At 40.2% G+C, this 26017-nt stretch overlaps 1 protein-coding gene across 1 annotated transcript in view; it reads left to right on the top strand.

Annotated features, from left to right (window-relative positions):
* Positions 1-11939: 11939 nt before the first annotated feature.
* LOC119733245 overlaps positions 11940-26017 on the top strand; it is a gene marked incomplete at its 3' end in the record, with an annotated part of 64374 nt that continues 50296 nt past the window's right edge. Inside the window, exons 1-2 of the mRNA XM_038206832.1 lie at positions 11940-12085; positions 16290-16503. Of these exons, the coding sequence (XP_038062760.1) occupies positions 11940-12085; positions 16290-16503 (360 nt within the window). The remainder of the gene's footprint in view (positions 12086-16289; positions 16504-26017) is intronic.

Genomic DNA, 26017 nt, shown 5'->3' with positions numbered 1-26017 from the left:
TTTTATTTATAAATAAATGTAATTTCTTAATATTCTTATTGTATCACTGATGTGGATAACAATAAAGGTATTTCAATATATTCAAAGCTACTGCGTTTGACAGGCAGGCACTTCAGTGCACTGCCCTTTATTAGATCAGATCAGTTGTACAAGGAAGGCCCACTGGTTGCCCTAGCAACAACCACCCACTGAGGGTCTTAGGCCCTACATTGTGGTCAGTGTGGTCAGCATGAGCTACTACACATGTAGTAGTTCATTCCCATTCTTAACTATCGTCCTAATAATTAAATTAATAACAGAAGATATTCTCTGAAGCAAAGCTCAGCAATCCTTTCCCATCCTTGCTCAACATGGACCCATCTACCCTTTTCTTGCTGTAAAATAAAACTTGTACAAGAAACGAATATCCGGGTCATACACATACAATTAAAGATATCTGATGGGTATAGGGTAGCCCCATGCACTAACTGGGTCGCTAGAACTCCTTTTTTGACATTTGGGATGTTGGTCTATCGTACAGACAGACCAACATCCCAAATGTCAAAAAAGAGTTCTAGCGACCCAGTTACTGGGACTAGGTATAGGTATGATCTGTACAAATTAAGTTGTGTTCTCCATTTCCCTTATAGATAGTGCCATTTTCAAGTTTCAACCTGACACATGCATCCTTTTTTAAATTATTTTTTTCTAGCAATAGTTGTTCACTTTTTGAATGAAACATCCAGCAACAAAATCACTTCACGTCCATGTCAAGCTATGGAATGTCATCTTTAAGCCCGGTTCAGTACGCGCAAAAGCAAAAGCGAATGTAATTTGTGACATCATGGCATATCCCCATACTCCTAGAACTATGGGGTCCCCTCATAAGTCCAATAAGGTCCGCCGCCTCATAGGTCCGACAAAATCGCATCCCCCAACCAAATAAAGGCCCATTTAATAGTCCGACATCTCACAGGTCCGGTGCCTCATAAGTGTGATGCCTCATACATGTCGGTCTGACACCTCATACGCTTCGTTTTTCCGACGTCGGACTTATGACGTGTCGGACTTACATGTATGAGGTGTCGGACCTATGAGGCTGAATAAATAAATGTACATTGTTATGCCTCATTATAGTCCCGAGTAACTTGGACCCACTTATCGCCTTTTTTAACATTTGGACATGGTCTGGCGATACTGCCAGACCATGTCCAAATGTTAAAAAAGGCGATAAGTTGGGTCCAAGTTACTCGGACTAGCCTCATTACTAGTCCGACGCCTTATGCGTCGGACCTATGAGGCGTCAGACTTATGATACGGCCCCGAACAATGATGCTCCGCTCTGCGGAGCAGTCGTGGCAAGTATTCGCGCTGCAAATTCATGAAATTAGTAAAGTTGCTTCGCAGGCCAACACTAAACAGCAGCCCAAAACAGGGTGGATCTGTTTTTGTGAAAAAAAGCTACTCCTAGAACTATGTAGCCCCATAAATGTGGCCTATTTACTGGACTGCCTCCGTAAAATAGGCCACACACCCACATGAACAAAAAACGTGTCGACTTTGCCAAATTTTGATTTTCACATTTGGCTTACTTTGTAGATTTTTTTGCTTTAGAAGCATTCTCACCCTCTATATAGGCTAATCAGAAGTGCTGCCTTTTTCAGATGTCCATTTTTCGTGAAATTTCCAGATACATTTGCACACGTTTTGCGTATCAAAATTTCACATGAAATTTCACAGAAATTACATCTGAAAAAGACAGCACTTTCTGATTAGCCTATATAGAGGGTGAGAATGCTTCTAAAGCAAAAACAATCTACAAAGTAAGCCTAAATGTGAAAATCAAAATTTGGCAAAGTCGACACGTTTTTTGTACATGTGGATGTGTGGCCTATGTTTACGGAGGCAGTCCAGTAAATAGGCCACATTTATGGGGCTAAGAACTATGAGGCTCCACAGTGGAGCCTCATAGTTCTAGGAGTAAAAAAAAAAAGCAACAAAGGTTACAGAGATGTCCAAGGTAAATTCAAGTACGCTTTTTTAAAATAAAATAGAACCATACAAATTTCAATTTATACATTTATTACAGAAACAAGTAAAAAAGCATTTGATTCGTTGACGAAAACTGGCAGTAGGCCTAGGCTATTTTGTTTTGGGTTGTTTTGTTTTCATTAAATGCTGGAAACAGGTCAACTCGTACGCGAGTCAACTCGTACGCGAGTCAACTCGTACGCGAGTCAACTCGTACGCGAGTCAACTCGTACGCGAGTCGTACGCGAGTCAACTCGTACGCGAGTCAACTCGTACGCGAGTCAACTCGTACGCGAGTCACTCGTACGCGAGTCAACTCGTACGCGAGTCCCTCGTACGCGAGTCAACTCGTACGCGAGTCAACTCGTACGCGAGTCAACTCGTACGCGAGTCAACTCGTACGCGAGTCAACTCGTACGCGAGTCAACTCGTACGCGAGTCAACTCGTACGCGAGTCAACTCGTACGCGAGTCAACTCGTACGCGAGTCAACTCGTACGCGAGTCAACTCGTACGCGAGTCAACTCGTACGCGAGTCAACTCGTACGCGAGTCAACTCGTACGCGAGCCAACTCGTACGCGAGCCACTCGTACGCGAGCCAACTCGTACGCGAGCACCTCGTACGCGAGCCAACTCGTACGCGAGCCAACTCGTACGCGAGCCAACTCGTACGCGAGCCAACTCGTACGCGAGCCAACTCGTACGCGAGCAACTCGTACGCGAGTCAACTCGTACGCGAGCCAACTCGTACGCGAGCCAACTCGTACGCGAGCCAACTCTCTACGCGAGCCAACTCGTACGCGAGCCAACTCGTACGCGAGCCAACTCGTACGCGAGCCAACTCGTACGCGAGCCAACTCGTACGCGAGCCAACTCGTACGCGAGCCAACTCGTACGCGAGCCAACTCGACATGCGAGCCACTCGTACGCGTAGCCAACTCGTACGCGAGCAACTTCGTACGCGAACCAGTTCTTACGCGAACCAACCTCGTACGCGAACCAACTCGTACGCGAACCAACTTCTGTAATTATACAAGACCTGGTTTTAATTGAGCTACCGTATCCTAACATATAGTTTATAGTCAAACCTTCCAAAGACTATAGCCAAATCTATATGTTTACACTATCGTTAAACCACACTTTTTTATATTTTACGTGCATAACTTTGTTCACAACTAAACCTTATGGCGTGATAGCTATTTTACATAAATGAATGTAATTATGTCATGAGTTTTAACATTAAGAAGCCTTATTGCAAACAATACATAATTTCAAGCTTCAATTTATAACTTATCAACGAGCAACACGATTTAACCATTGCATGAATGATACGAAGATCGCAAAAGCAAAAATAATGTTCTGGTTTGAACAACGCTTGGATTTAAGCAGCTCTTAATCATAGTGCTTGTAGGCCTATACATCGAAGAGTACAAACACCAAAGATTGTCTCATGCGGAACAATACAAATTAATACATTCAAAATATTAATTTGATATTATAGTGGTCAGCAAACTAGGGAGTAAAATTCTAAAATCTGAACTTGTGATGACATCTGAACTTTTCAGATGTGGTATATAAAAGAAAAAGCAAGCTGATCTAAGAAGCATATTCAGCTCGAGGGCGGATGGAACACAAGGTTTTTTTTGGGGGGGGGCAAAAAAATTCCCCCCCCCCCCGAAAAAAAAGTGGGTAAAAAATTACGGCGAGGGGTTCGGAGCCCGCATAAGGGCCCTGATTTTTTTTTTTTTTTTTTTTTTTTTTGATTCTAGATGCTCTGTGGTGCGATCTGAGGCAATTTCTGACCACTTTAACCAATTTTGTTTAAGAAAAGATGGTGGTCCAGTGTATGCAGTGCCTGCCTTTATTGCGACGTCACTTGAAAAAAAATGGGTTCGAGGTTTTTTTGGGGGGGGGGCATGGCCCCCGTTGCCCCCCCCCCCCCGGATCCGCCGGGTAGCAAAACAAGAAAAGAAAGAAGTTATTCTCCAACAACTTGACATATAACGCTGCTTTCACCCATAGGGACACACCGCGGCCCTGAAAAAAAAACAGGATAAGTAAGATGACATTCAACAACACATGGATGAAATCCAGGAATCATGGAAAACTACGCCTGTAAATTAACACATTAAAAAAAATTGTTCCCGTTGAGGCCCTACGCGTTTTTGTCTAGAACGCTAATTTACTAGTATGAGTGGTATACAGGGGCGTATATAGCAAGGTCATTTTTGTTGGGGGCGGATTACTTGAAAAGGGCACTTGTACATCCGTGCTGAAATGTAGACACGTATTTTCTTAAAAAGGGCACTTGTTCAGAAAAAAGGGCACTTGTCAACAAAAGAAGGGCACTCTTTACAATTTTTTTTTGGGGGGGGGGGTTAAACGCTGGTGAAAAAGGGCATTTGAATGGAAAAGGGCAATCTTTACAAATATGGGGGGGGGGGGTAAATACACCCCTACCCCTAGGGGTTTGGTGCAAATTCAGTGTACTTTCACAAGGTTAAAAATGCTCTTCCCGTGTTTTGTTTTAAATTTCACCCGATATAGATTTCGATTTTAAAGTGCTGAAGTTAGAATAAGACATTGAACTAAACTAATTAAAAAATTCCACATTAATACATTGTAACTTCACATATTTCGAAATATTTGCGGTTTGAAATTAAATGACGGGCGTATTATTTTGGTCCCGATGCAAAAGCAAGCCAAAAATAAAACGTGCTGTAACAGACCTTTGCTGTCATCCGAGCGCTTTATCATTTACATACAATTATATCCCCTTGGAATCAGCACCAGTCTGTCAATGGGTAGCGTGGCGACAGTGCCGGTGTAGCATGAATTTAGGTTTTATGAAATACGGACTCATTGGTGGTATTGCGCATGCTCATGCATAGATAATTAGGAGAGGGACTGGTCACGTGAGAGGGTTTAACCAATAAAAGGGAAAAAGATTCCGATTTTCATACGAGTCCGATTTTCATATGACACCGGATTCCAATCTCCCTCAGTGCTGATACTATTTGAAAACAGAGAGAGAGAGAGAGAGAGGGGGGAGACGCGGAACACGTCTGTATTGTTTCAATTCCAAACCAGTTCTCTCCTTTATTTAACTCAGCAAATACTTTTATATCATTTACAATTGGTTGTCCTAAACCCCGCCCCTTTAACTGTGATTTGATTGTTCGACCCTACCCTTATCCCTGATTGGCTGCAAGTTTCGTGGAGCGTGGTCACTGCAGTGTCGGGTCACAAGAGGGCGCACTCATTTTCCACCGGTGGAAAATGGGAAGTGACTCTCGTAGAGAAAATACTTACGCAGGAGCCGTCCACGGCGCTTAATGCCAAGACTTATAATAAACAATGACATCATCGACAAGGACAAATGCAGGTCGTCACAGGGTCATGTTTACAAGTACTCACTAAGGGTTAAAACCGCCCCTTTTTAAGTAGCTTTTCCCGTGAGGGTTGAGATAAACCACACAAATTGAAAGTTTTTTATGAGGGGAAAAAGTGAACACAATAATAAGAACAAGGGTGGAATAAAATTGAACATGCAGCTATGTGGACAACTATATCATATGCCTACCTTGACGCAAATGGTCGTAAAGCGCCTTGAGACTGTTGATACGATGGAAAGCGCTATTTTCATAAGCATTACAATTTATTTTATTTTTATATTTTTAAATTTGAAGTCAGACAGACGATCATAAAGCAACTGATGATAAGCATTGTGTCCATTCAGACCTGAAAAGGAAAGTTACGGAAACTGAAAGTGTTCCACAACTTCAACTTCTGCGATGGTTTTACCAATAATATAATGGCTAGGCCTACAATAATTTAACGCCTCCACTCGTTTATGCACTAACTAAACCCATCATAGAAACCCCAACATTCAGGAAAATAACATTTTTTTCTTTCTTGCAAATCTTATAAATAGAAATTGCATTGTGCCAGACACAATCACTAGACTACGATAGATGTAGCTGGGTTTGGTGGCCTGTCGTGCGTTCTGTCCACACCGGCGCGCCGGTGTGGACAGAACGCATACCGCACCGTACACGTACGGCATGCGTAATTAGCGCAGCCTTAGGAGATTGACCATGTTTGGGTTGCTGAATTCACATGAAAATGACATGTACGTTTTTAACATGGTGGTCTGGATTCGACGCTTAAGGGGGACGTGATGAAGGCTTACGGGGCGGGCACAGACCGAGCGCAACCCAGACTTGGGCCAAGTCTAACGGGGCTCTCAAAAGTGGTTTAAAAAAAAGTCCTTTCTTTTTGGCACACGAAGCCCATAAAGCCTGAAGGTTCACCCCTGGCGACGTGCTATAATTATTTTTAAAACATATAATTTGTGTAAAAGGTCATATTTTTCCTTCTCTTACTTCGACGCTTTACACCTTTCAAAGTTATGTTATGCATATTTCATTTTTCCTGCTCAAGCAGTCGTAGTTTTCTTTGAAATAGCTGTACATTACTTCATAAATCTTTCGAAAATGTCCTGTCATTTTATATCTTGACCTAAAACATTTTCCCGATTTCATTGAGCATAATAGAGTTGCTTTCGTAAAATTTAAATCAAATTTCAATGCGATTTTGTTTAAAGCTTTGCATAACCGACTGAGCAAGGTATGAAACTGGACAGGAAAACCTGAAGTTAATTTGGTCGGGAAAAAAAATCTGCAAAATATATCAACACGTATATTATACTGCATATAATTTAGTCCTAAACAATACTAGCAATAATTCTTACAATAAAAATACGCACGAAAAAGAAGGGAATACTTGAGGATTTTTCACCTGTAGTGGGTCAGGCAGGCTCGTTGTCCGGCAACTTTTGATGGTGTTTATCCTTATATGAGAACAGGCGTCAGTATAGCCCGATAGGGCTTGCAGTCATATGCCCAGCGAGACTTAGACTTGGCCAAGTCTGGGTTGCGCTCGGTCTGTGCCAATAGTAAATCCACTCACAGCGCTTACCGCATGCGTAATTTCTTCCTAGGAGGGTTACATGTCATGAATAATTCCGCATTGCAGACTTAGGTTCTCGTTCTATTTTCCCTTAATTTAACCAGTGATAATTTGGAGAAGTAGCTGATGAAAATGAGCAGCCGTACGTGGATTCGACCAGTCGTATCCATAGCCATCTCGCTATCCACTAGGCACTGTGTAGCTCGAAACAAGTAAAATGCTTTATGTATTGTACTATAGTTGAGTACTAACAACATGCTGTTGATGTCATTGTCCGTTCTCATGGATACACATGATTATTCATGACATGCTAACCTCCTAGGAATAAAATGCGCTTACCGCATACGTCCTAACAGTACATAACGCGATGCAATCACCATCATGTTAAACGTACATGTACATGTTATTTTCAAGTGATGCAGCTAACTTTTGCACCACATGTATGCACATGCTCTGCAATACATGCACACACATGTGTACAATGTACGTGAAATACGCGTGTTGTACAATGTACATACAGTGTGTGCGCATTGTTATACGGCACTGAAGTGGAACGCGCGCTGAAGTGTACCTTGTCGGGCATCTGGGAAGGCGTAAACTAAGTGATTTTCGCTACTTTTTTTTTCTTTTAAGATTCCGACTTAAAGCAATTCCGACTTGAGTTAAGTCTAAGCGAGACTGCACTCTGTACTGGTCTCTTTTTGTCTGTGCATTCTAATTGTTCCATTCGCTGAAGCAACATGCGCAGTACGGTCAAAGGTGATGCATAGATGGAATGTGGGGATTCCCCTTTTCCGTGACCGGTCGCGCGTTGGCACTGCTGGTATATCACGTGACCCTCTCGTACAACTTGTAAGAGTGAACCGTGTTCAAACATGTAGTGTGTCACTAACTCGTCATCACAACGGACTTCAATTTTTGACATTAGTATTTTAGGCAAAATTCAAATAATGGTTGTGTCCAAAAAAATAGGGTTTTTTTACATATGGAATTTGGATCAGGAAGATTTTGTCCTCCACCTTTTTGTAGACCTTTATGCCCTGCGAAGAAAAATATAAATTTTCGTCCAATTTCGCAAATTCAAACGTTGGTTTACGAACTTCAATTTTTCAGATATTGAAGGACACGCCACGCTATCATAAATAACTTTGTTTTTCAAGGATGTTCAACATCAAGTGTAATTGTTGACATGCGTCTAATTTTTGAATTATGAAAGCGTGTGAAGCGTATTGCTGTCACGTCCTATTAAGAGAAAAATCACGCAATTGTATGAAACGTAATTGTTCCGTCATAATGACGCGGGTTTTTCATTACGGGTGCACACCGGTAAATCGATCCGCCAAGCTCATGAATACAAGTTATACCCACAAAATATTCTATATTAGAGAGTTCTGAGCGCCGTAAAATTGGAGAATTGAAGAGATATGGTTATGAACCTCTGGCCCGGACTTGGGGCTTCCAATTCTGAGCATTTTGGATGCTCTTGGGCTCGAAAGTCGTGCTATTTTGCCGTGTTGTGGAGGTATCGTTTTTCAAGAATTGCTACTTTTCCGCTTTGGGGAAACTAGGGGTCGTCTTCTTTGGGTGAAAATATCTCGAAAAGTCAATGGTCAACCCACCAAAAATTGAAAAGAAAACGAAAGATGACATGTTGATTATCATTTTTCTGTGCAGCTTGACTACCTGTGAGAGTTTTGGGTATTTTTAAAAGAATTTTGAAGTATCGGCATTTAGCACTAGTGTCTATGGGAATGTATTTGCAGGTATGCATCCTATACAGCATGCATGTGCGCCATGTTGCGTTTAATCAGCGCACACCCCTTAATCGGTCACAATCCAGAGATCAAGAGACGGGTTTTCTTGCTTTACAAGTATCACATAATCAGCACGCGTGACAACCGTATTTACATGCTCACCTGTATTTGGTACAGCGCTTCCAGTTCCAGCCAAACCATCCACACTTCGTTGTGTAGCGCTGAGGGCATCCGTATCCACAGACACTTCCCCTTGTGTACAATTTATAATGTCATTTTCAGTCAATATGGTTTTCACATTTTTATCATGAATATAATACCTTTGAATTTTTGTATAGATAGAAGTTTCCAGAAAGCATGTCAAAACTCTGGCTTAAAATGTGGTCTAACAACACTGGTGAAGAGGAAATACGACAACAAAACTTTATTTATCCATATTTTCAGAAATACTGAGATTTGCGTACAGCAAAATGAAAAAAAATATAGGGAGGATATTATTTTGGGTAAATCCATTTGTAATCTTGTAACTTCAGTACTCATCTTCTGACCGACAATGTAACAATACGAATTTCCTCTTTTGCAACTTTGAGCCGACGCAACTCTGTTCATTTACGATTTGTAATTTGGTAGGCCTACAGTATTTTACGGTATTCGTCAAGAATTTCTGAAAATATGGGGAGTCAGGGTGGCGTAGCGGTACTTTCCTCGCCTTCCGCTGCTGTGACCCGGGTTCTAATCCCGCCTGGGCCAATATGTGGATTGGGTTTTCAGTCCCTACCTGATTCCGTGGGTTTTCCCCAGAATATTCTTCTGGGTTTTCCTCCCACCTCTAAAACTGTAACTTCTTCTCATTGTCTTCTCTCCACAGGTTTCTTCAGGCTTCCGGGCTACAGTGCTTATGGTACTTTTGAGGAATCCTTGGTTTCATTACCAGAAAGAAATAAAATAAATAAATAAAACAATGTCTCACTTTAAATTCTCCTTGCTTTAAACACCATTGCTATAATTCCGCTGAAACAAAATTGAATCATTCTGATATTTAAGAAAATATCACCGCATAATGACCACCCATTTAATCATGTATACAGCCGCTGTGGAAGTGGGTTGACAATAATTCCAGAGTCTTACATTTCATCAAGAAAAAAATATCAGAGTTTTTTCGCACTTGGGACGGAACGACTTACTGTGATTGTGGTAAATGGGCAGCCAAGATGATGACGATAACACAGCCGAAGGAAAGCATGGTTTATCTCCAGATGCCGGAAACCAAAATCGAATCCTCTGAAAAGATTAACACATAATACCACTCAATAGGTGATTGTGTGCGACAGTTCTGGAAATTGGAATTCTTGGGGTTGTTGGGCTGACTTGACCGTCTCTCCCACGGAAGGAGTGTATTTCTTTTCACGAAGAAAGTTCACCCAGATCTACTTCAAACTGGCTCAAATGTATTAGTGCAGACTTCATCATCTGATGGTTATTACTGACAAACTAGCTCACACACGCTAAAACAAAGATGTATACAGACTAGGCCAATACTGGTCGTGTACTGCTTTTTTTGTTCACACGGCTTGGAACTTGTGAGCGTCTCGAGTAAAGACCAGCAGATCTGTATTTAACATCAAGAGTGAAGTAGATTGATAAAATGATAGCACACACATATCCTACATCCGTTATGCGACTATTATGTTTATTTCCTGGATGTGTTTTGTATATTCGTTGGTGTCTCATAGTTTTGATATAGTGCTGTTGATATGACATTATGCTAAATACCTTAATGACTTTATATGCACGAGATCGGAAGCTGCAAACTACATGTATAATACAAAGTAAAAGCAGAACTAACTTCAATATGGGAACTTGGGAACTGGAATTCCACTGAGCTGTTTGTTTCACACTTCCTCTTCCTTACAAGTGTTGACGATAATCGCACTGCCAGAAACACCGGGGCGAACCCCTTCTCTTAGCGATGCACTGGGATCTTTATTGTGCATTATATTATTATACAACACATGGGACCTACGGCGTCACGTCCCATCCGAAGGACGAAGCAAGTGCCTTGCTTAAGGGCACAAGTGTCCCGGCCCGGGCTCGAACCCACGTCACTGTTGCCTCTGAAACACCAGAGCATTAGTGCACTGTTTTTAACCGCTAGGCCATGGCACTTTCCAAGTGCTGTACAATTCAAGTAGGCCTGGACTACTGCCAACCGAAACCTTATCCCCGGAGCTGCTAAGCAGAAAACAACGGTGGTCAGCCGACCACCGTTGGAAAAACCTAACTATTTGTAAACTACTGCTCCAAATTTACCTTTTTTTCAGTCCAAATTGTGTTTGCTATTGGTTACATGTCCATGAACGGGTGCAGGCCAGCTAGACTGTTTCCCTTACCTTACAATTTTCTGGCAACTATAAATTGATCCATTTTATCTTTAGTGGAGTCAGGGAACCAGACTACTTGAATATTCTTGTTTTTCTTGGTTTTTCCAGCATTTCCAAACACAAAACTTCAAACATGTCAGTGTAACAATATTTGATCTATTATACTAGCCCCTCAAATAGTTTATTTTTGAAAATTACAGCAAAAGCCAATGGTGTACACTCCCTTTAAAGAACGTCATGTGTTTGTTCCCATGACAGCTCAGTCTATACTTCAACACAGTTGCGGATCGGCACACCCTCCCCCCCCCCCCCCAACAGACAAGTGCCACAAGTAATTATTTACATAATAGAAACAAGACAAGGCAAGACACGCCTAGTAAAGCAGGTCCCAGAGGGCACACAATTATATTCAATCGATTCAAAATGATTGTTTACTGCAAGTCATTTAAGGGGCGATTCCAGCTTGAGCTCGGAGGGGGGGGGGGGTAAGAGCAGGCATGTACTTTTTCTGTATGATTAGACCCCCTAAACGCCCCACTCCCGTAGATCCGCCATGTGCTTTTCATGCATAATATATACACAGTGTCGGGCGAATTTAGCCCAGTTCTTCCTCCATGGTTTGGGTGATGGGGTATCCTTAGTTGGCCATTGTCAGACTTAAACTAGCTTAGACACACGTTACAGTCAGTGATATAGCGATACAGCCGAAGACGACTAGGCTCTGGACCTTACTTGAGACCAATTCCCTGAATTACCTCATCACTCTATATTTAATATCTAAATTCACTGCTTCAAACATCGGTATGTTTATGTTTTGACTGAAATGCCATATCTAACCTCCAGCCCACCCCCAGCCCCCAGCCAACCCCCAGCCCCCATCCAATCCCCAGCCCCCGTCCAACCCCCCAAGCCCCCACCCCCCTCCCTGACCACCGCCACCACCACCACCCCACCACCACCCCAAAGAAGGTATCTTGGACTTCAACCCCCAGCCAAACCCCTTTTGAAAAATCTCTTAAGAGAAAAATCTCTTTTGAAGAATCAATTACATCTATAATTGATCCATTTTATCTTTAATGGAGTCATGGAACCAGACTACATAAACATAAAATCTCGGATCCGCAACAGCATCCTCAAACTGTTGGGAGGAATTGATCATAATACAAAGAGCGACTGACAGACCCTTGTAATAAAGATTATCTTTGTTAATTGATTGGAAAAACGTTGGGAGAAACGTGTCCGCAAGAAAAAATATTGCCATCTGAAAACTCTCGTTGCAAATGTGCATGACGAATATTCCCAATTTTCCGACATCTATAATTGATCCATTTTATCTTTAATGGAGTCATGGAACCAGACTACATAAACATAAAATCTCGGATCCGCAACAGCATCCTCAAACTGTTGGGAGGAATTGATCACAATACAAATAGCGACTGACAGACCCTTGTAATAAAGATTATCTTTGTTAATTGATTGGAAAAACGTTGGGAGAAACGTGTCCGCAAGAAAAAATATTGCCATCTGAAAACTCTCGTTGCAAATGTGCATGACGAATATTCCCCATTGTGCGCCGAAAATAATTTATTATGCAGGCCAACGTGCATCATTGTGCAAATGACATGCCATCCAACCGTAATGTATGCGCCTGCGTAGTTCCCGGGAATACGAAGCACGCTTCGTGTAGTCCATTAGACGTGAAATTTAACTGATGCTGCATGAGCAGACCAACTTCCTGATAAAGTTTGTGCCGGATTATCGACCAAGACGGTGGGTAAGTACAAATAATTATGTTCAACTTCGACTGTAACGAAAACGTTAGTTGGACTGAAAACTATGGTGGCCCTGAAGGGACATCGCATATCGCAAACGTGTGCGCACACGTGTGCAATGTCGTGAAACAATTCGCGAATATGTGCGCACACGTATGCGATGTCGCGAAATTTATCGCGAATATGTGCGCACACGTATGCGATGTCGTGAAATTTATCGCGAATATGTGCGCACACGTATGCGAAACATATTCGCGAATTGTTTCACGACATCGCATGCGTGTGCGCACATATTCGCGATAAATTTCGCGACATCGCATACGTGTGCGCACATATTCGCGAATTGTTTCACGACATTGCATACGTGTGCGCACACATTCGCGATAAATTTCGCGACATCGCATACGTATGCGCACACGTTTGCGATATGCGATGTCCCTTCAGGGCCACCATACTCACGTGTTTTTGCCTGTTTAGAGCACTTCCTTAATAATGATACATCTGTCACATTCACGGTAAAGTGACCGCAACATATTCTTTTTACAGTAGAAGCTAGTGGTTTTATTGAGGGAACTTGTAAGTACGTGTACCGTTTTGTCTCCTGAGTTTGTAAAGGGTGAGTAAAACAAAAGGAAACCCAAATGACATGACCATTTTTGCAATGAAGTTCTGCATGTAGCACTTTCAAAATATAGCATATAAAAAGCCTAATCAATAAGCTTTCTTTTAGTACAAGAGTCACTCAAATCACTCATGTACTTTTCAAGTAACGGAATTTTAAACGAGGTTCTGTCTATGGATCACAAAAAATAAGTGTCCTTTCAGCAAAACGAATATAATTCAAATAGGGATGTACACGGGATGAATTGTTTTCGTTTTGCTGAAAGAACACTGACCTTTTTCGTGATCCGTGGACAGAATTTTAAAACGGTGTTTGTGTTTAAAACTCCGTAACTTGAAAAGTGCCTAAGTGATTTGAATGATTCTTGTACTAAAAGAAAGGTTATTACTTGGGCTTTCATATGCTAGATTTTAAAAAAGCTACATGTAGAACTTCATTTGAAAAATGGTCCTGACTTTGGGTTTCCTTTTTTTGATTCAAACTTTATTTGTAAAAATACAGGCCATTTTCCTTTGTTGTCCGTCTCAATCGTCGTCGTTGAAAGCAGCGATCAAAGGTAAGAAGACCATCGCACGAATTGTCAAATGTTATGTGGCATTTCCAATATTTACAAATTACAATCCTGCTTATTGAGGGAATGTCTGTACGTGTATTGTAGTTGATTTAGGAGTAGTCCTCTTTAGTTTCTGTATTATGTTCTACTTCTCGAAGAATCTTTACTCGGTAATGGCTATCCAGAGGTGTCTTTTTCTTGGTTACAGCCCGATAGTCCGAAGGTTCGACAGTCCCATTGTTCTTTAGTCCGAAGGGTCATTAGTCGTCCGAAGGTGCAATAGTCCGAAGGTTCGATAGTCCGAATAGACGATAAGGTTCGATAATCCGAATAGATGATAAGGTTCGATAGTCCGAATATACCGTAGGGTTCGATAGTCTGAATTGACAATAAGGCTGATAGTCTGAATTGACAATAAGGCTGATAGTCCGAATTGAGAATATGGTTCGATAGTCCGAATGGGCAATACGGTTCGTCAGTATGACACTATCGGACCTTATTGCCGATTCGGACTATCGAACCTTATTGTCAATTCGGAATAATGAACATTCGGGCTATTGAACCTTCGGACTGATTAACCTTATTCTAAATTCGGACTATGAATCTTCGGATAAATGAACCTTCGGACTATTGGACCTTCGGATTATGAACCTTCGGACTATTGCATCAAATGTTAGGATTAACGAACCTTATTTCATTTTCGGACTAACGAACCCCCTCATGGAAATTTCGTGCATTCAGACTATCGAACCTTCGGACTAAAGAACATTCGGACTATCAGACCTTTGGACTATCGGGCGCCCCCCCCCCCCTTTTCTTCACCTATTGCTACATGTGTAGGTTTATTGTCCGTATTATTCACCAACTTGGATACGACAAAAAATCCTTTATTGGGCCCCTGAAAAAAATATGGCTTAATGTTGGGCTATATAACAGGCTCGGATCCAGGCGGGAGTTTGTGTGGTTAAGTGGCCAACCCCCCCCCCCTCTCCGCCCCGGCCCCGCCCCCGCCCCACGACTTACCAACGTTAATTATTGGCATAACCCTTGCAAGGTTCCCTGAATAAAGTTACACGCGTTATTGAAAATCTCGATTAATTGATTCAGGTCTTTAGTCTTATAACTGCAACGCCTCTTCTACCCCCCCCCCCCTAAAACCTTGGAGTCTTACATCGACACCCGTCGACTTCTTAAATCCTGGATCCGCCACAGCCTGGCGCCTTGTAAGTAGACTATAATTTCCCGTCCCTGGATTCTCATGGGGCAGAACCCCTCTACCCAACGAAAGTTGCGTTATCCACTTCGAAAGCCATTATTCTACTCGTCTGACTAATAAGTATTTCCTTGATTCAACCAATTACTTCACATTTTGTTTCATTTTCTGCGAATGGCGCGTCATGACCTCGCGCATCTCTCTTTCAGTACTAGGGCTTTCAGATCAAGGAAATTCAAGGACAATTACTGTGATTGCTACTTTCTATTCATGTTATTACGATTAGAACCCCTATAGGCAAAAGGGTATAACTTGAAGGAAAAAAAAGGGCATTTCGAGAAAAATCAGTGTCAAATTTCAAGGTCCTCTGTTTTTTTTTTATTTTACCACAAATTAAACCAATGTTTCTACCACGAGTTGTGAATAAACATACATTAGAAATGTCAGTTTCTTGTCCTTGGCAATTTTAAACCAGAAATTTGCGCCATTTTTTTCCATGAAGTATAACAAATATAATAAAAAGGATTATTTTGGCAAAAGGATGAATCTTGAGAAAGCATATCCAAATGCACTATTATTGCACTTCCACTATGCGTATAATGTATACCTAATAACAAGGCAAAAGGATGTATCTTTTATGCCCTTTTGACATGAGGTCACATCCAGCAAAAAACCCAGAATATATCTCAACAGACGCCCTTTTGTCAAAGAAACTGAACCAAACATTCACAATTTTGCACGAGATACATCTGAAAAGGAAGGACATATGGACTTGAGGGTTCGTTGAAGGAAAACAGCGCCCCAAATAACCCCAGAAGTGACTTCATCTCAAAAAGGCCAAGACTGAAGTTACACCCTTTTGCCTTGAGGGGGCCTTACGCGAGCTCCAAATGGACTTCATTCTATCCCGAAATTGACCACTGGGTTGTAGTTTTTCACTTTCAAGATTTGTCTTTTCTCTTTAATTTCAGAACTTTAAATATTTGAATTCGGATTTTCTGCTGCCAAAGCAGGCCATCCACCAAGATGGCCTTGCCGGCAGGGAGGACCAATCTTCGGTTTGGAGTCACCATGCTGAAGCTAGCTCTGGTACTCTCCATAAGCACTAGCTGGTTCAGTCCGGTCCTTGCCAGTTTCATCCGGTTCAAACCGGACACCGAGTACGTCTACACCTTCCATTCCTCCACGGAACTGAAGATGGTTCGGACGCTGCAGGCCGAGTCTAAGGTATCGAGACCATTCAACTTGAGTAAACAAAAAGTCACGCATTGGTCATTTGTTATTCAGAGTTTCCCTCCTGTGTACAATTATTGTTCACTCTAAAATTAATCTTTCACTCTCAATTGTCTAGTATGTTGTATAAACAAGGTTGCATTTTAGGATCCGACATGAGGTTAAATGTCAGAGATCGAGATCAGAGGCTTTGTAACATCACTTCTAGCCTGTATATAACCATGTGGGATTTTTTTCCCGTACGCCCAATAATCGTCTGTTTCTCTAAATCATTAAGGATTGGGATAGGCAAAAGTCTTCGATTACACGATGCATGGAAGCAGCCAAACATTCTGGTTTTTTTCTATCTCTCCACGAGGACTGCGATTACTTCATATGAACTCGTTTTCAAACGCCACAGGAATTTGTTTGATACCTTCTCTGCCTATTGAAAAAGAATGATGATGTTTATTCGATGGTTTGTTGTCGTAGTTTTTGTTCGTTTGTTTGTAAATTTGATGGTTTTTTTGGTTTTTGCAGTACTCTATCTCTATCATTCTTTATCGAAAATCTGACAACGTTGGAGCATCGAATTGAACTGACTTTTAAGTCTAAATGTTGTACTGTACTCCCCCCCCCCCCCCAGTAATTACAATTGCAACAAATCTCCAGGCTCTTGAAGATTTCAATGATTTGCACGCCCAAGTTAACTTTTGAAAACCCGGCCTTGTAGTACAGGCATTATGTGAAAAATTAAGGGATAACCTCAAACAAATTGCAACAGAAACCATTTAAAAGGTTATTACTCAGAAAAATCTCCTCTATAACATATTAAAAGTCTTAAGAAATCCGAGTGGTGGAAAGTAGTTTTCTAATGTGTTTCTTAACCACACCCAGTACCACTTTTTTTGCTACTTTATAATGGAATATTTAGTGATGCTGCAACAATATATTTAATACTAAACACAGAGAGTTGATCTTAATTTATTATTGAGATGCCCATTGACTTCAGAAAAGATCTGTAAATGATTTATATTCATTTATTATGCTGTAATATATATATGCTATCTGCAATATGATATATATATGAATCTATATATAACATATAGGTTCAGTCTATTCTGCTACCATTGGTTTCACGCACACGCACACTGCGTGGCGATCATCAGGCGAATTTACTCATTATTCTAGACCTCGGTAAGTTTCAATATCCCTATGTTTCCCAAATTTGCGATATGCCGATAATAATTTGCATAAATGCCATTTATTAATTTGCATAGATTAAAGTTAAAATTATGGCTGTCATGTGTTGACATGTCACAATAACATTTCCCCTGATAATCCAAGTCCAGTCATGTACATAAATTAATTTCACACCATGGTGCATTGCTATAAGGTTCCTTAAAAAAGGAAAGAAATCCAAGTGGTGGAAATATGCCTAATTTGCATAAATTCAAAATGGCCACTAATTACATGATTTTATATTTGGCCATAACTCTTGTCCTGCATTGCTTTTTGGAGTACTTTGAACAACAATTTGTCCTTTGACATTGATTTCATCATCATTCCAGTCCGAGGTACCTTATGAGATCCTATGTTTCCTATGGGGTATAAGTGTTGGAAAATGTGATATCCCTGTGTCGCAGAGCGAACCCTTGTGCCGCTCTACTCGGACCAAAACTCAAGGAATAACTCAAGAGAACAGAGGATTCAACACAGGAGTTACAAATCACAAAAATCATATTATATATACGGGAAAGAAATAAACCAAAAAACCGCAAACCTCAATCCGAAAATACGTGGGCGATGGTTTTATACCCCTCCCGCATGGCTGCAAGCCCGGAATTGGTATGCAACAAAGGGAAAAGGAATTACGATTTGCATAATTCACCTAGCACCCACCTCCGAAGTTACATAACACTTTACGGCCGTAAACAAATTAGTGATTGATGAATTAACTCAGAAAATAAAAGGAATAATTTTAACACATTTCAGGGACAAAAAAATCCCTACTTTAAATCCACTAGTACACTGCATAGGGATATCACATTTTGCAACGCGTATGCCAACTTTGAGATGAGCCAAAAACCGAACAAAAAAATATCTTTCCCAATTTTTTGATATTTTGTAGCGAACATCTTGGGGTTTAATTTTCATCCAAGTTTGTCTCAATGTCGGGTGATCCACTAGGTCAAATTCAAGGTCAAATTAAAGGTCAAAATGTCATTTTACTTAAAATAACCCCCACATGAAAAAAAAATGGTAAATTTGGATTTCTCATGATGTAACCTTTCAAAAGAAATTAAGATTAACACATTTGGCTCAAACATTATAGAAATATGGTCATTTAAAAATGGCAGCAATGTCCATTTTGACCAAAATTGCCTGGGCGGTAGCGCGAAAACTGTTTGTCCGATGGTGCTCAAACTTAAAATTTCGGCTTTTCAGCCGAAATTACCCCATAAACTAAATATGATCCAATTTGAAGAGGTTGGGGTTTCAAATTTAAAGGTTTTGGGGGTTGATTTGGCACTGAATGGCCCCAAATGACAAAATGTTGTTTAAAGTACCCCGAAAAGCAACTTAGGACGAGAGTTATTACTAGATAGCATATTATGTCATATTTTTGGCCACTGCATTTTTCTTTGCTAAAGAAGGAATTTTTCTCATAATTATTTGGATAGACTTTACCTTCCTTAGCTGGAAATCCATTGGTAACATTTTTTTCTATCTACCATGTGGCGGTCATCTTGGAATTCAAAATGGCCGCCATTTCGGGCCTAATTTGTATCTAACTTCGGACCTAATTGTCATATGAAGTTCAGTTTGGTGGCAAACCCCATGTTTTTGATACCAATGAACCCACGAAAATCATTGTTGATGGGGTATACTCCCAGTGGAGTACCCCATCAACAATGATTAACTTGGGTTCCTTGGTATCAAGAACATATGCAGTTTGCCACCAAAATGGACTTCATACGACATTCAGGTGCCACCTTATTATTTAAATGAAATCAAAGATGGCCGCTATTTTTGAATATCCAATATGGCTGCCATCCATTTGGGATGCTTAAATGTGCTAATTGGATTCCTTGGTATCAAATTTATGGGCTTTGCCACCACCAATAGTGACTTCATACAACATGGAAGTCCAAATTTATTATACAAATAGTTCAGAACGGCGGCAATTATGAAATATCAAAGATGGCTGCCATCAACTGTAAGTACCCCGTCCACAGTGATTTACTTGCATTCATTCAAATACATGGACTTCATAGGACATTCAGGTGCAATGTTATTATAAATAAGATCCAAGATGGCGGCTATTTTGAAAAAAAATCCAAGATGGCTGCCATCCATCTGGGATAGATCATCAGCAATGGGTCATTAAGATTACTAGGTATCAAATGTATGGGGTTTGCCACCGAAATTGACTTCGTACGCCATTCGAGTCCAAATTTATTATGCAAATAAGCCGAAAATGGCGGCCATATATTTGAAATATCCAAGATGGCTGCCATCCATTAAGAGTACACCATAAACAATAATGTACTCAGGTTCCTTGGTATCAAAAACATGGGGTTTGCCATCAAAATAAACTTCATGTGACAATCAAGTCCGAAGTTATGATACAAATTAGGCTCGAAATGGCGGCCATTTTGAAATCCAAGATGGCCGCCACACGGCAGCTGGGAAAAATGTCTTCAATGCATTTCCGGCTTAGGGAGGTAAACTCTTTCCAAATATGGCAAAAATTACTTCTTAAACAAAAAAAGCAAAAGTACATAACGGCCTATATACTATTATGGCCGCGCCAAATCATATGAAAATCATGTAATTAGCGGCCTTTTGAATTTATGCAAATTAGGCATATTTCCACCACTTGGATTTTTAACAACCCAAACCTCTAAAAATATATTTCATATTTAAAGAAAGTAGCACCAAAACTAATAATGACTGGAAATCCAATTTTATAAACTACTTTTTAGATGGTAAAATTACTGAAATTGCTCAATCCGTTCAAATAGTATCACCAATTAAACACATGACCCTAAAACCTCCTTCGCCAAAAAATGCGATTTCAAGAATCGTCGTTACAATTGTCTTCAAACATCACCAGTGATAAAACCTCAGTTTAAAAGTTAACATTCACGGAGTCATTTTGAAGGCCCGTTTTTTTGAAAAAAAAAAAGGATTTTATAAGGCCAAAAAAAAAAAAAGTCTCCGGTTTCTGGTATGCGCGCGCGTCGCCGTAGCCCTGCGCGTCGGCAAAATGAAAAAGTTTTTTTTTCAATAAAAGATGATGTCTCAAAACCGCCAAACTCACTGGTTTGACTGGAATTCTGCCGAGCACAATTTTAACGTGTATTTAGATGGGGTTATGATCGAGAATAAGCTTTATGTGGCCTCTCTGGACACCCATATATTTGCACTAAGTTTAGTCGGGCACCATTTGCAGTCATCAGCCGACATTTGAAGCAAAAAAGTCAAGTAAAAAAAAAAAAAAAAAGCCGCGTCGTCGCACCACTTTTTGGGCAAGCTCCATACCAGAAACCGGAAACTTTTTTTTTGGCCTAAACTGTATATGGTAGGAATTTGTTACTATCAACATACATCGACCCTCATCCCTTGTGGTTCATTTTACTCTGACGTCATGATGACGTCATCGGGTGTAAAATTACAACTGATTTTCGTTAAAAAAATGACCAATACATTGGTCTCAAACAAAATAACCAATTATGTTCATACGTTGTGATCAAATAACATTTTTTTTTGTGTTCGTAAACTCACATGACCTTTACTTCCGGGTCAACCAGAAGGTCAACGTTGGGTAAATTAACGATACAGACAGAAGCCTTGCAATCAAAACGAACCCAATTTCTTTCAACGATTTACTCGATTATGATAAAACCTGGTATGAACTTGAACCCCCGTCCGAAGATATAAAAAAAAACAGGTATCAAATTACAAGCAATTTAAGTGCCAAATTGGTGAAAATAGTTTTAGCTATATCTTTGAAACTAAATAGAGTATCGCGTTTGCTTTTTGCGTGCGGATATAAATGAGGCCTCGGGCAACAATTGTATTCCCGGTCACAAAACAGCTTGACCTTCACTTCCGGTGTTACCGGAAGTCCAATAAAATAATGAATACAACTCAAAAGCAGAGCTCTTTACTATCAGCAAATAAATTATGGTAGTGTTAGAACGGAATAAATGACACACAAATAACATTATGACGTCATCATTTCAAAGTTCGCCCTCTAGTGGTTCATCAAATAGAGTTTCCTTTCTTCAACTTAAAAAAAACATCCGTCCCAATTTAACCAAAATTTATCAACTACATATAAGTTTGCAAGGTTTCAAAATGATGACGTCATCAGACTGGAAGTTAATGTACGGAGAATTTAAAAATGATCATTTTTAAAATTCTATCTTTTGATCCCTGTCTTATCACTTTGTTCGTAGCCCAAATAGTATAATTTGCTCTAGTGGCTCATAAGCGGACCGTTGGCTACGCGCGAGCGTACACAGGCTTGAGTTTTTGTTTTACTGCCCCGCCCCCAAACTTATTTCCTTTCCCCCAATTGCCCCCGGCCAAATGTTAGAGTCTGGAACCGCCACTGAATGGACTCCCCGACTTTCAATGTGCCAACTATCTATCTAAACAAGTTGAGTACTTTACTTCCATGCCATCAGCACTTTTGGTTGAAGGCACTATCGACGAGATGTTGTTGCATGTAATTTTTCAAGCAGAATTTAAAGGGAAATTCCCAAGTAATGCTGGTTTCTTGTTTCGAATTACTTCCTTAATGTTGGGAAGTTTATTTAAGGACATTTGAAAGATTGTCTGCTCGCAACCGGATAACACTACTCTGAAAGTCGTGTTAGAAAAAACCTCCGGGCTCATACACCTTCATCGTATCAAGGACCGGGGTATTTTGGGGTCTTCTCAGGACCGAGGGGGGGGGGGGGGGCACATCCCATCCTAAATCCTGTATTCGACGGCAAATTATCCTGAACATTTGCAGAAATGTTGATTGGCCGAAATTCTACAACATGAAGTCATTTGGTTTTTAATGCGCTGACCACAAGAGGAACCTTTATTGCATTTTCCCCATTTTTGGTGAAAAACAGTATTTTAGGCAGGGACTTGAACATCTTTCATTCAAAAACATTAAAATTTAGGTAAACAGGTTTTTTGTGGTCATCAATAATCAAATCAGAAATGTCGATAATATAGTGCTTTGGTAGTTTAGAGTGCTACAGTGTATTATGCAGGGGTTTGTGGGGCGCTACATAGACTAAAGGATATCCCTCCTCTGCACAGTATTCTTGGTTTTGGGATTTGACAGTTCTTGCATACAAACATACAATGCATACATTAAAGAGGTTGTGGAATGCTCGAAGACATTTCCGTTATTTTTCGGGTATATGTAGCCTAAGGTGTGATGAAATAAAAACGACTATTGTTTCTGTCATAAAATGAGTACAAAAGGTGCTTTTGAGAGCTGTTTTTCAAGTCCTGTCATGCCTGTTTCGACCAGAACGTGCAATTTGTGTAAAAGTCGTCGTTGCGGGCAGCAAACAAAACACAGTAAATCGTGACGTAATAAACAGGACTCCCGATGTAGAGTAGCATAAACGAGTCCTGTTTATTACGTCACGATTTACTGTGTTTTGTTTGCTGCCCGCAGCGACGACTTTTACACAAATTGCACGTTCGGGTCGAAACAGGACCTAAAAAATAACTCTCAAAAGTAACCTTTGAACTCATTTCATGACAGATACAATAGTCGTTTTTATTCCATCACACCTTAGGCTACATATACCCAAAAAATGACGGAAATGTCTTCGAGCATTCCACAACCTCTTTAAATAATCATTAGTTACTGAACTATTGGGGCAAATTATTATTTTTTTAAGAGAAAAAAAGAGGTGATTGTTCTCCAAAAGTGGACATAAAGCGCCTTTAAGCGGTAACCTTGGACGCCAAATTGTATATCGCCCAACACCGCCTTTCCTAATTTGCCCTGAATAGCTCCCAAAACCGCCCTGGCACTCTACAGTATTATGATCGATTTTTCAGTGAATAAATACAATATATAACAAAAGAGTACAGTTGCTAATGGGTAATGGCTTTTTCAGCCAATGGCACCATTTGATTCCCAGCATGCATTGTAGTTGTTCCCATGACCATGAATTTGTTTTGTGCTCGATAGAGCCAGGCAAATAAAACATGGTTTTGACTCACAAAAAAATGCACATTTCCTTTTTTTTTTTTTTTTTTTTTTTTTTCTCCCAGGGAGTCTTATTTATTGTTCACTCTTCTCTTTCTTGGCATACAAGCAATAAACGTACACGCAATGTAAATAAAGCAAATACTGACTTAAATTCTAATAAAATAAATTAAACTTGGCCTAATATCAAGAATTTGTCCCATTTCTGATAGAATTTGAAGCTGACTCCGTTAGTGTAAAACATTAGCTTTTCCATCAAATAGTAGTTCTTCACGTCTCTTTTTAAAACCAGAAGTGAGGGGCGTTTCTCATTCATTTTCATTTTGTACACATGGAATCTACAGATCAACAGTATTAAATTAATCATTTTGCTGTTAACATAAGTGTTACCGAATAAAAGAACTTCATTATCCATTGCAATTGAAACATTTGTCTTCTCCTTTATCCATGAAAATACTGAGGACCAGAATGAAATAGTATGAGGACAGGTGCAGAAAAGATGGACTAATGTCTCCTCTTCATTATTACAAAATGTACACAGATTAGTGTCCTTCTTATTGATCTTAAACAGAAACAAATTAGTACCTAGGATCCGATGGATTAATCTAAACTGAAACCATCTTAGTTTAATATCAACAGTACAAAAATAAGGAATTTTGAAAATTGAAGACCACTTCGATATTTCAAAGTCGGTATTGAGTTTGACGTTCCACTTGTCCACAAATTTTCTTTTTACATGTTTAGAATAAACTAAAACGTTGTATATTCTTTGCGATCCCTTTTGGTCATGTAAAAGTACCTCAAGGTTGAACGGAACAAAGGGAGATTTTATATGAGAGTGTTCCGACATAATATCCCTGAACGATGACTTAATAGCGCTCAACACCCCCACCATACTCTAAAAAGTTGGTGTGTACGTTATAAGTATTCTTAAAATCGTGGAGAGAAAGAAGATTACCATTCTCGTCAATAAGATCACAAACAAATCTAACTCCTTTACATTCCCAATGTTTATAAAAAATACACTTCCCACCAACCTTAATATTATCATTGAACCAAAGAGAACTCTTAAGCACCTCCACTTTGCTTGTGGGCACGTGGACCCGAGTAAAGTTAGACCATGAAGTAAACACGTCCAACCAAAAAGCGTTATAAATTATCTGTGTACCAGCAAATTTAGCAGAGCCACCTTCCAATAAAAACAGACGAGTGTCGCCAAAAACCAAATTACACAATATAGACCAGCCTGAAGAATCTGCTTTGAAGAGTCTACGCAACCATGTGATTTTTAAAGCGTCTATATAGGCCCGAACATCTATCATTCGCAGACATTTCCTTGTTTTGTTTGTCATTATTTGTCCTGTGATTAGGTATTTTCGTTGATACTTTGTGGGGACATGCTGGCAAAGATAATGAATTTTCGAATAACATAATAATGCATATCCTTGTTATTTTTTTTCGGTGTTGGGCCTGTGACCATGATTTGTTTTGTTGAAAATGGATAGGGCTATTGTAGCTCGTTTTGAGCTATTATAAAAACATTCAAGGGGGCGGGGAGGGAGGGTAAACCCCCGTGCCGGATTAAGTTCATCGTTTTCAGCCGGGAGTAAATTCTGGAGATCTTGATGGTGCAATTATTTCATGGCAATTTTGTATGCAAAGAGAACGATTATTTTGTATGCAAAGAGAATGAACTAAACTCTGCGTCAAGACACGTGTCACAGCTAACGCCCCCAAAAAATTGATATTCATGTAAACCACTAGCAACAAGATCTGGCATCAACTCTTGGCTCAATTTCAGCGATTGTGACACCTATTGCCCTCAGGCATACCAAAACATGTCATTGACTCTACAAGTGGCATTGTCTTTGGGTGACGTGGCTTGTTGTTCTGTATATGCAAAAGGACACAATTATTTGGCAAGTGCTTTTGTTCTGGTTGATCAGCAAGTGCTGTAAACAATGGACTTTTCAGCTTTGACACTGGTGAGGGTGATGAGCATAGTAGGCACAGCTGTGTGAGCCGGACGTGGTTTCTCTCAGCCTGTGTCTTTTGTACATAGACAAAGTGGGAGAGGGATGTTATAATGTTAGTATAGAGTGACGTAAAACATAAAAAGAAGCTGTTTAATACAAAATTAACACATATTTTGCTACTATGCAAATATAAACTTGTTGAATTGCGTTTTCGAATTTCGCTTCATTTGTTTCTGCGGTTCGTAAAAAAACACAGACACACCTGCTGTTTAAAAGGTCACAAACGGTCAAAGTTTTCTTCCATTTCCCCTGG

Source organism: Patiria miniata, unplaced genomic scaffold, assembly GCF_015706575.1.
Source record: "Patiria miniata isolate m_02_andy unplaced genomic scaffold, ASM1570657v1 HiC_scaffold_1, whole genome shotgun sequence".
Classification (NCBI taxonomy): Eukaryota; Metazoa; Echinodermata; class Asteroidea; order Valvatida; family Asterinidae; genus Patiria; species Patiria miniata.
Note: the sequence above shows the minus strand (reverse complement) of the source record. Positions and strands in the feature narration are given on the sequence as shown.